At 37.2% G+C, this 11,295-nt stretch overlaps 2 protein-coding genes across 2 annotated transcripts; both read left to right on the forward strand.

The window, feature by feature from the left end:
• The first annotated feature begins 1,702 nt into the window (after positions 1 to 1,702).
• On the forward strand, positions 1,703 to 5,510 carry LOC104212623 (polyadenylate-binding protein 2-like). Its single transcript, XM_009761937.2, has 6 exons — positions 1,703 to 1,867; positions 2,009 to 2,111; positions 2,883 to 2,953; positions 4,522 to 4,713; positions 4,864 to 4,994; positions 5,102 to 5,510. Exons 1-6 carry the CDS (start codon positions 1,820 to 1,822, stop codon positions 5,148 to 5,150), a joined length of 594 nt encoding a protein of 197 aa, XP_009760239.1. The 5' UTR covers positions 1,703 to 1,819; the 3' UTR covers positions 5,151 to 5,510.
• A 652-nt stretch (positions 5,511 to 6,162) lies between these two features.
• Positions 6,163 to 10,258, forward strand: LOC104212622 (phospho-2-dehydro-3-deoxyheptonate aldolase 2, chloroplastic). Its single transcript, XM_009761936.2, has 5 exons — positions 6,163 to 6,785; positions 7,616 to 7,893; positions 8,056 to 8,332; positions 9,058 to 9,303; positions 9,815 to 10,258. Exons 1-5 carry the CDS (start codon positions 6,246 to 6,248, stop codon positions 10,064 to 10,066), a joined length of 1,593 nt encoding a protein of 530 aa, XP_009760238.1. The 5' UTR covers positions 6,163 to 6,245; the 3' UTR covers positions 10,067 to 10,258.
• The last annotated feature ends 1,037 nt before the right edge of the window (positions 10,259 to 11,295 follow it).

An 11,295-nucleotide genomic window follows, 5' to 3' on the forward strand; every position in this document is an offset into this window, starting at 1 on the left:
TTATCTTTAATTTAAGGCAAAAATCATATACGGCCTCCTAAACTTGTCCGGATTTTCCTCTCAGACACCTTATCTAAGCTATGTTTCAATTGAACACTTATACTACTCAAAATTTGTACCTATTAGATATTTTTTTGACAACCAGCAGAAAAATAGGAAGAGTGTAATACACTCGCCGGTGATGTGGCAAAGTGACGAATTAACAGAAGACATATGGCATTTGGGTACAAAATAAAGATTAAGAGATAAATTGTAAAGAAAAAAAGAAAAACTATTTTCTGAACTCCCACCCCCACCCCCACACCTACCCAACCCTCTCTCTCCCTTTCTTCTTCTTACCAAACAAACCAGTCATCGTCCCACCTCCCTTTTCTATTTCGCACGTTTGTTTTTGGTTTCTAGAGCTAACTATTTTGTTGTTGTAGTCTAATTTTTGTTGGTTTTAAATTGTAAATCTCTTACCCAACAGAATCTATTAGCTACCCGTCGTCGCCAGCCCCTCCAACCGCTGCCATCCCCCTACACCTCGCGTTTTTTTAGTTTTTTAATTCTAACTTTTGTGGTTGTATTAATTTTTCTGGTAGAAGAGAGGGAGGGAGAGAGAAGAAAGAGAGTGGTGGCGATCTCTATTTTTTCCAGCAAATAAGATAGCAATGTAGCGGGTGTTGTTGGGTTTAAAGAAAAAGAAGAAGGGGATGATTGTGGTGATGGTTTCCAGATCTGAAAGAGATAAAGAAAATAATTATTGCAGTGGTGGTGGCGTCCGGTGGCAAGATGGTGGTTGATGGTGGAGGAACCGGTGGCCAAGAGAGAATGGAGAAGAAGAGATTTTAAAAAAAAAAATTGGCTAGATATAAGCCCTTCACGCGCTACTTTTAGGTGTATTACATACACCATGCCATGTCAGCAAAAAGTGTTTAATAGGAATAATTTTGAGTAGTATAAGTGTTCAATTGAAATATGGCTTAGATAAGGTGTGAGAGAGAAAAATCCAAACAAGTTTAAGTGGTTACGAATAAATTTCGCCTTAATTTAAATTATTTTATACCTTATAATAAATAAATTCTAAAATATAAATTTAGAAATTAGTTTATTAATGGTAATCAAAATCCAATATATGTCTACAATAGAGAATAAGAGAGAAATTTAGTGGGCGGAGGAGGTAGGAGGATTCAATTGAATCCTCTCGCTAGAAAATTGGACTGCGTAAATAGGATAAAAGTAAACTTTTTAGTTAGTATACAAAATTTTGAATCCCTTTGACATAAAGAGATGATATTAAAGTGGTATAGTGATTTAAAAATTATCTTAGGTTACACGTCCAAATCCTAAATATGATATTTTATGGGTTTTTCCAATCCTCTTATATGAATTTCTGGCTCCATCACTAAAAAAATATAACTTAAATATATAGTTAATATACATTACATTAAAATAACAATCATAAAGATAACAATAAATTTATAACATTTATAAGAAGATTATTCTACTTATAATTTTTAATGAACTTAAATTACAAGTTATAATCGGTATAACATAATTTAAATTATAGCTAAAATCATAAAAGAATATCATAAAATAAAAAAGTACTACATAAAGGAGGAAATGAAAGATCCAAGGGCAAAAAAGTATTGTGTACGATAAAAGGGGGAGAATAACTATTATTTAAAGTTGAGTGAGGAGTTTGATTTTTAACCAAAGTTTGGAAGTGTAAATGATTTTCGCCCAATTTATAACGTAACTAATTACCTATTTTTCCCATCGTCTCTTTTTAGCCTCATACGTAAATATTTTGTCGAGGAAGAGAGAGGGAACGGCAATGGAGGACGACGTGGAGATGGCGGCCGCCGATAACAGAGCAGCCGTGGTTCTTTCCTGCTCCTCTTTCTCTTTGTTAATTTCGCCTTCAATTTTTTTCCAGCCCCCGTTTACCGTTTTTGTTTGGGATTACTGAAACCCTAATTTGTTGGTAATTGAATTGATGTTAAAAGAAAATGTAATTAAACAGGAAATGGATGAGATGAAGAAGAGGTTGAAGGAGATGGAGGACGAATCTGCTGCTCTACTTGAAATGCAAGCCAAAGTTGAGAAAGAAATGGGTTCCGTTCAAGGTCTCTCTCCCTTTAATTAGTTATTGCTTAAATACATAAATAACTAGACAACTTTAATTTGCCTTAAAAATTCGAATTACGTGTCACTATTGGAATGAATAGTCTCGAATAGAGCGAAATATACAGAGGATATGTTGCTGACACGAGCAAGTTTGGGATTGGGGTGTAATAGAATGATATAAGTAAATAAATAGATGGCTTTTTATGCTAATTCGTTGAAATAGACATCCTTGTGTGCTTGTTTATATGTAACTTTTGGCATTCATAACGTGACTATGTCACATTGTTAGTTTATTGATATGCATAATGATGAGTAAATAGTTGTCGTAGATTTAGTTGGACTTCGAATGTGGTACAAGTAGCAACTAGCTTTATGTCTATAAGTAGTCAAATTCTATGGTTAGGTTAGATGTTTTGATGTATCTGTTGATAAGTACTTTTTAATTTGAATTGGACAAGTTTAAAATACCTGTCTCTTTGTTAACAGTTTGAACCTAGAAGTCTAGAACCAATAACTTTTCCTATGATAGCTGTTGTTTTATCCCGTATATTTGTCTTACAGTCTTAAGGGTTCTACTTGTGGTAGCACGGTGGTGAGAATGTGGAATAACGGTGGTTAAATTTTATTGTCTGATACCTAGTTCTCAGTAATAATCACTGAAGAAAGCATCAAAAGCCGCTAAAATCCTTTTCTATTCATGTGTTGCTTTGTGATAAGGTTTATCCATGTGTTGCTTTTATTTATAGATTTTTTCCTTTAATTGAAACCAGACCCTGCTGCTGCTGCTGCAACTCAAGCGAACAGGGAAGAAGTGGATGGTCGATCTGTCTTTGTTGGCAATGTGAGGCTTCTGTTCTTTAAGAAATTCATGGTCTGTTCATTAAAGATTATCTTAATGTAGCTTTTGCCACTCGGGACACCTGCTTAACTCTCATATCAGTTGTTTTTTCTTCTGTTCAATTGGTTGCGCATCTTGAGCTCTACTTGGTGATATAAAAATAGTACTAACATTTTTGAGTTTAATTTGAAATAATCATTTAGTTGTTCTCTTTGAATAAAATGGCTATGACTATTATTCATGTGTGCATTTTCTGGCATACATTAAGTGGCATGTGTGTGTCACATTGTAGTTTGTAAAAGAGGAGGCATTTCACACTATATATTTTGGAAGGGCAATATGGGAGCACAATTGCCCCCAGGGCCTAGCTCAAGTGGCAAAAGGTGGTGGATTTGTGTCTTAGGTCATAGGTTCAAGCCCCCACACCATGCAAAGCAAAGCCTGGTATTTAAGTGGAGAAGGGTAGAGGGGCGGGCCCATTATCCACCGAGTTTCGAAGGCTGCGGTTTGTCCAAAGGATCGGCCCCAGAAGGATTTCTCGGTCATCAAAAAAAAAAAGGGCACTATGGGAGCACAAAACAAAAATAACATCCCAAATTAAATTGTTAAAGAAGGGAAACTGGAGAGAGTATATTCTAAGAAATAAGTATTTTGAAAAATAAGCACTATTGACTTTATACAAGATTGGCCATACAGAGTCAAGAGTCTAACTAGTTGGGATGTCTCTCAAATGGTAGATTGGCTCCCATTGTTGATGGAGGAATTGGAAAACCCTTGCGTGAACTTTTTCAAAAAAAAAAAAAAAAAACCTTGCTGTGAAACAGTGAAAATCGTCGGAAAAGAACTGTGCTTCACCGGACTAGGGTTCCTGCTATTGGATAAAACTGGAACGTGAATTGAGATTGGGTCAACTCCGATGAACAGAAAGATGTCGTGGAAGGGTGGTTGGAAAGGATCACTTGCTCTAGGTTGCCAGTCAACTTAGCTTTGCTAAACTAGAGGGGATTACTAAGTAATTCACCCTAAATACGATGATATTAACCTCCATGTCTGCTGCTTTCTGTTAACAGTATCCAAGACAAGGAGACGTTGGATGGTTTTGGACCTTGATACTCTTGGTTATTAGTTTTTGGGAGCAAGAGTCATTACCGTATTGATGTTAAGGAATGTTAGTTGACTCTGGTTGGAGAGCGCCCATAATTATGTTGAAGCCACTGTTCACGGGAAAAAGCATGGAGAAGGAATTGTCTGATATAGCTCTTGATTGCTTATTAGGTAGTCATTAAGGTTAAGGATTCATGTTTACATGGTGAACAAACAATATGATGTTTATCCTTTCCTTGATGTGCATGATGGTGTGGTTACATTGTAAACTAATAAGAGGATGTTTGTTATCATTTCCTTGACTTGTATGGTGGTGTTGTTGCAACTTACCTTGGTGTGATTTACTAAGCCTCAGCTAAGCTTACACTTGGATTTTCTTATTGCCTTCTTGAATTTTGGGTACTGTCTGAAGTCAGTCATATCTTTGTTTTGTTCATCTGGTCTGAGAGGCTGAGGTTGTTCTGCAGGTGGATTATTCATGCACTCCAGAAGAAGTGCAACAGCATTTTCAGGCATGTGGCACAGTTAACAGAGTAACTATCCGGACTAACAAATTTGGGCAACCGAAAGGATATGCCTATGTTGAGTTTCTCGAAGCGGAAGCTGTTCAAGAGGCTCTTCTTCTGAATGAATCTGAACTTCATGGCCGCCAAATTAAGGTCAATTCTTTGTCCTAGATCCACTTTGTTCATATTTGTGCTAATACCTTTGGATATAAAACATTTTATTTGTTTTTCCTCTTATCATTTCTCATTTGTCTGGCCCTTCCTTAACCGCTCCTGTGATTGCAAATGCTGTGTTGTGTATAGGTATCAGCAAAGCGGACTAATGTTCCTGGTATGAAGCAGTTTCGTGCAAGGCGTCCAAGCCCGTATATGGGATTTCGCGGCCAAACACCTTTCATGCCTGCTCCTTATTTTTATTCTCCTTATGGATATGGGTATGGTTAATTCTCTTCTGCGCTTGAAGTGCACATTGTTTGCTACTCCTATCAGTTAATTTACTTGATTAAATTAGTGAGGCAACTTCATAATATCTCCCCTGCAGGAAGGTTCCTAGGGCTAGGGCACCCATGCGTTATAGCCCCTACTTTTGAGATGTTGCCTTTCTCGAGACATACGTACCGCTGGAGTGGAATAGATAAACATCTCATTAAATGTAGTAGCGACGCACCACCTGTATGGCTAATTGCCTTTGCAGATCCTATTTATCATGAAATCATGCTGTTAGAGGCCTTTGTGGCAGAGATTGTAATCATCAATTCTATTATTGTGTCCTCGAGAGCTCTACTACATAGAGGTTTTAAATTTTTAATGTCAAATTTGTTGCAGTTGAATGCGGAATCAACATTACTATCTCCCCTGGGGGACCAAAAAAAAGGGGAAAAAACTGTTTCTTGTATTATTTTGCAGTCTGTATGTTGGCTGAAAGGCGGGGCAATATTGTTATTCCAAAAGGGTTATGTTGTCTCTGTGGTGCATGTATGTGGGTTTTGAGACAGAAATGGCAAAGAGGCATGTTAGTGGAGGATACGAGAATTGCCTAGATAACTTTCCAGGCAGAGTTGGAACTGGTTGCTGATTAAGAGTCTTAAATGATTGGGTCTCTACTAGCCATCGTTCTTGTGAACTGCTGTTTTCTTTTTCAGAAATTCCTGAGAAGTCTATGATTTATTAATAAACAGCCGTGCAACTAATAAAATGGATTAATTTTCTCACTTAACGAGCTTCAACAGTAAACTTTTGATTTTGTGCAGTCTTTTACTCATTATCTCCACACTATTTTAAATGTTTTTTGCTCACTGTTGAAGTCGTTATTTCTGCTTTCTTCGTTTTAAAAAATATCTCCAATATTTTTATATGAGATTTTTTCCTACTAAGTAAATGGGTGCAGCGGGTCCTCCTCCTTGATCAACTTTATAGTAATAATAAACTCAGTATAATTCGTGGCGTGGCGTTGCAAATTTCTCAAGATATAGGCGTGCTAAATGTCCAAAGGCATGTGCGGTTGAATAAATGGATCACATGCATGAAGTTATTACGTGCGCGCACATTAAGAAGAAAAAAACAAGCAAGACAAAAAACCAACGGACCACGTAACTTATGTAAAGGTGAAAAGTGCAGCTGTACCATACAAATCCGGGTCTCTCTATCACTCTGTTCTCTCTCTCTATCTCTCTCTCGGCACAATAATGGCTCTGACAGACGCCGCCGCCACCAGCAGCAGAGGTGGCTCAGCTCTCCCCAATTCATGCCTTCAAACCCCAAAGCTTTCACCTTTACAAAAAACCACCTCCATCTATTCCTTCCCCACCACCACAGCCACCCCATCAAACTCCAAAATCAAGCCAAGAATTAATAAACCAATCTCAGCCGTTCAATCTCCACCTTCAACAACAACAAAAACTGCTCAAAACCCAGATGGAAAATGGAGTCTTGAAAGCTGGAAGTTAAAACCAGCTTTTCAGCTACCTGAGTACCCTGATAAAGTTGAGCTGGAATCAGTTCTTAAGACCCTTTCAACTTATCCTCCAATTGTATTTGCTGGCGAAGCTAGGAATCTTGAAGAGAAATTGGGAGAAGCAGCTCTTGGAAATGCTTTCTTGTTGCAAGGGGGTGATTGTGCTGAGAGTTTTAAGGAGTTTAGTGCTAATAACATTAGGGACACTTTTAGAGTCATATTGCAGATGGGAGTTGTGCTTATGTTTGGTGGTCAAATGCCTGTTATCAAGGTGATTTTCTCTCTAATTTCTTAGTCGCTAGAGGAACCTGGCCTATAAATTCTTTTGTTGTTATGATTACATACATAAATAGTGTTACTATAAGTCACAACTTTTATAAGTGACAATATTTTAAAAATGTATAAAAAACCACTGTTAAAGAAACATGTTTGACTCTCCAAATTGTAATAGTGCAATATAAAATGGAATCATGGGAGTAATACTTTTGGTGGTTTGCGTAAGCACATGGCATACTGGATTTTGTTACGTAGGTGGGATTTGTCTATGATTACATATACAGAACTTGGTCTTCAATTGTTCTTGCCTTTCAGGTGGTTTAGTAATATTGTTATGTTTTTACGCGAATTGACCCTATAATGCTTAAATTTAAGTTTCATCATAGCATCTGTTAAGTGAAATCTTCATTTTCTTTTATTGCTGTGAGACAGCATTGGATGGTTGGCCTAATAGAAAGAGATAGATGAGGATGCACTTGAAAGATGACAAATGAAGGTTGTTGCTTTATAATGGAAATGATTGTTCGACTTATTCTTATTTGCTGCTTAGGCAATACAATGGTTGTACTTTACTCTGCTTTGCTCCATAGGGCTTGGCTTTCACTTACAGTTAAGAAGACCTCGTTTAACATTTAAGTATCCAAAACACACATGCATATTCAGCAGATAAATTAACAACAGGATCTAGAAGTTGAGAAGCAGGAGGTATGTCTTTACTTTAGCAGTTTCTGTGATTGTGAAAAAGGACTTACTTTATATAGTTTATTGATTCTGTAAACTGTGGGTGAAGGTCTGGTTAATTCATACTTGTACTTTACTGGTTAGGTGGGTAGAATGGCAGGTCAATTTGCGAAGCCAAGATCTGATCCGTTTGAAGAGAAGGATGGCGTGAAGCTGCCAAGTTACAGGGGAGACAATGTGAATGGTGACGCTTTTGATGAGAAATCAAGACTTCCTGACCCCCATAGGATGATTAGGGCATACACTCAATCTGTAGCTACCTTGAACCTCCTCCGAGCATTTGCTACAGGGGGGTATGCTGCCATGCAGAGGGTTAACCAGTGGAATCTCGACTTTACTGATCACAGCGAGCAAGGTGACAGGTATGCCTTCTGCTACGTTTGTTTAGTTGCTTATCGGAAAGAATTGTTAGTTTATTCTTACTTATCAAGAAAATGCTTGTCTATTTTTGGTTTCGTAGTCATGTAGATCTTTCTATAGTAACTTCATGATTGGCAATCTAGTGAGTAATACCCTTCACACAGGTACCACGAACTGGCTCACCGAGTAGACGAAGCCATGGGCTTCATGAGTGCTGCTGGGATTACAGTTGACCACCCAATCATGACTACAACAGACTTCTGGACATCCCACGAGTGCCTTCTCTTGCCTTATGAACAAGCACTTACGAGGGAGGATTCAACTTCTGGCCTTTATTATGACTGCTCCGCTCATATGATTTGGGTTGGGGAACGAACAAGGCAATTGGACGGTGCTCATGTTGAGTTCCTGAGAGGAATTGCCAATCCACTTGGTATCAAGGTACAGTGCACTTCTTTTGCTGCACTTAGATTTTCAGAAAGGGGTACTTTGGTAGGTATGCTAATTATGAAGGGCTGTAAGGAATATCATCTGCATTTGAAATGGAATTGAAAGGGAAAGGTGGAATTGATTTACCATCCACATGCTGAGATTCAACTTTTAACCTGTGATTAGTGGTAAAAACTTTAGAATGTTTGAAAACTGGTTAGCAAAAAGAAAAGACAAAGATTAGGAACTAATATTTTCCAAAGTTTTAAGTCCAAGAAAGATACTCCTCCCGTCTTGTTTTAATAGAGATAGAGTTTAAGATATTAATTTAACTTATATATTGTATAAGAGGTAGTTGTAAGCTAAATTTAACAAAAAAACGTCATATCAAAGTTAAAAATTAGAATAATACATGAATTTGAATTCTTGAAATTATTATCAATGACATTATTAAAGGAACTGTGACAAACATTTGGGATGTCCCAAAAAGTAAACTGAGTCATATAAATGGGATGGAGAGTGTTCATACTGACCAGAGTTCAAATGTCATATACAATGTACAATTATGGTATCCGACTTTTGTTTTGCCTATCACAAAAAAAGGTACTATATAGTATCCACCTTTTAAGCTACCTTAGTTTCCAATATTTTAACTAACTTGGATTTGTGACATAGTTGGTTGACTGATTGAATCACATACATGCTACATAAGCTACCTTTGTTTCCACAATGCACAGGTGAGTCAGAAAATGGATCCAGATGAACTAGTCAAGCTTACTGACATTCTTAACCCTCAAAATAGACCAGGAAGAATTACAGTGATCGCCAGGATGGGAGCTGATAACATGAGAGTAAAGCTTCCCCATCTGATCAGGGCTGTTCGCGGAGCAGGTCAAATTGTCACTTGGGTCAGTGATCCTATGCATGGAAATACCACCAAAGCCCCCTGTGGACTCAAAACGCGTTCATTTGACTCTATCCGGGTAGGATGCTACTCTACCTATTTGTCTAATACTTGTATTAGAACTTGCTTTATGTTCTGGTGGTTGGTGAATTCTGCTGTATTTTCTGCCACCTGTGGCAATACAAAATAAAGTATTTTATCCAAGAACCATAGAAGATTGAGTGCCACTAATGAGTCATGACAAGTGTGGTGGTCGCATGCTCTCGTATCTACATTTTGAAGTAGTACAGGGGCAAGAAATTAATTGATAATAAGATCTAATGAACCTTTACTAATTTAGGAAATTTGGTGACCTTATGCTGTTTATACCTAGCAAGTAGATACTTGTAACCCGAGCAATAACTCTAATGGTGATTTATTTCATTGAGGTCTCTTGGTGCTTGATTGTTTCGACAATTTAACAATCAAGTTTGATTTCTAATACTGCTTTTTTTCTACCCTTTCCTCCAGCTAAGTCTCACTTGTACACTATCCTAGTGATTTTCTTTTCGTCCACAGCTTATATATTGCGATTGCATGTATCTGTGTAGGCTGAACTAAGAGCATTCTTTGATGTACACGATCAAGAAGGGAGCTATCCTGGGGGCGTGCATCTGGAGATGACAGGCCAGAATGTAACGGAGTGCGTGGGAGGCTCTCGGACAGTTACTTACAATGATCTAAGCTCGCGCTACCATACACATTGTGACCCAAGACTTAATGCTTCTCAAGCACTTGAACTCGCCTTTCTTATTGCCGAGCGCCTCAGGAAAAGAAGACTGGGACCAAAGTTCAGGCTCTAGAACTCATCTTGTTTGTTTGTGTCAAGGTATATATAAGCGTAATATGGCAAAGATCCAATAGTGAGTCTGAAAACAATAGAAAGGCCATTAGATTAGACCTCCAGTTGTGGAAAAGCTGTGAGTATCGGCCAAGAGGACCTCTTGATGCTTAAAGTTTGTGTATATAATATCTATGAGGTAACTTCTCCCTAAGTAGCGGTGGTAAAATGGCTAAAAGAAAATTGGTATCATCCCATATTATCCATTAAAAATGGATTGGTCCGCCCATATTATTCATTAAAAATGCGTTGGATAATGAACTTTTTATAAATGAGTTAAATATGGATAAGAATCATATTATACATTTAGGGGTCGTTTGGTATGAGGTATAAGAAGGTATAAAGGTGGTATAAAAATTTAATACCACCTTAATATTCTGTTTGGTCAGCAAACCAGGAGTTATCCCAGTATTATACCTTATAGAAGGTAGGGTAATTAGCACAGGTATAACTTATACCTTCTTAGAAATTATGCAATTGTCATTCTTAATACAACATACCAAATAATGAATAAACAACAATCTCAGCATAACTTATCCCAATATAACTTATACCGGTATAAATCGTATTCCAACCAAACAACCCCTTAGAAAATAGATAACTAATATGTTTAACTTTTACATTTGTAAAATCTCAAATTGGGGGTTCCTCAGGTTTGGGAGACTAGGAATTCTCCCAAAAGTTATCATATTCAAGAAGTCATGAATAAGTTAACCTGTTTTTATCCGTATTAAATATGAGTTGGGTTAGATAATATATCTGATAGAAAACTAAGGTTCACCAAACTATGTGTCTGTTTGGATTGACTTGTTTTAAGTGCTTTTAAGCCAAAATAGCTTTTAAGCAATTTTGTAGTGTTTGGATAAAGTAAAAAAGTGCTTTTAAACACTTATTTTTAAGCTAAAATGATAAAAACAAGCCAAAAGTCAAAAGTTAAAATTTCTAACTTGTGGCTTAAAAGTGCTTAAAAGTCACTTAAAACAAGCCCATCCAAACGGGCTCTATATAGAGAATCAAGTTCTCTATTAGTTTTCACAGAACACACGCACACATCAGTAAGTAAATAACACAGTGGAGTTTTACGTAAAAAACTCTCAGCTCACGGGATTAAAAACCACGACCTACCCTCATAGGATTTCAACTTCACTGCCGAGCAAACTTCAGATTACAAACTATTGTAACCTAGGAATT

Source organism: Nicotiana sylvestris, chromosome 1 (genome assembly GCF_000393655.2).
Source record: "Nicotiana sylvestris chromosome 1, ASM39365v2, whole genome shotgun sequence".
NCBI lineage: Eukaryota > Viridiplantae > Streptophyta > Magnoliopsida > Solanales > Solanaceae > Nicotiana > Nicotiana sylvestris.

Bases quoted from the DNA above. Each gene is read 5' to 3' on its own strand.
- LOC104212623 (XM_009761937.2), top strand. From the start codon at position 1,820: ATGGAGGACGACGTGGAGATGGCGGCCGCCGATAACAGAGCAGCCGTG. The intron at 1,868-2,008 runs GTTCTTTCCTGC...GTAATTAAACAG, and splicing joins CCGATAACAGAGCAGCCGTG to GAAATGGATGAGATGAAGAA. The intron at 4,714-4,863 runs GTCAATTCTTTG...TGTTGTGTATAG, and splicing joins TTCATGGCCGCCAAATTAAG to GTATCAGCAAAGCGGACTAA.
- LOC104212622 (XM_009761936.2), top strand. From the start codon at position 6,246: ATGGCTCTGACAGACGCCGCCGCCACCAGCAGCAGAGGTGGCTCAGCT. The intron at 7,894-8,055 runs GTATGCCTTCTG...CCCTTCACACAG, and splicing joins CACAGCGAGCAAGGTGACAG to GTACCACGAACTGGCTCACC. The intron at 8,333-9,057 runs GTACAGTGCACT...CACAATGCACAG, and splicing joins CCAATCCACTTGGTATCAAG to GTGAGTCAGAAAATGGATCC.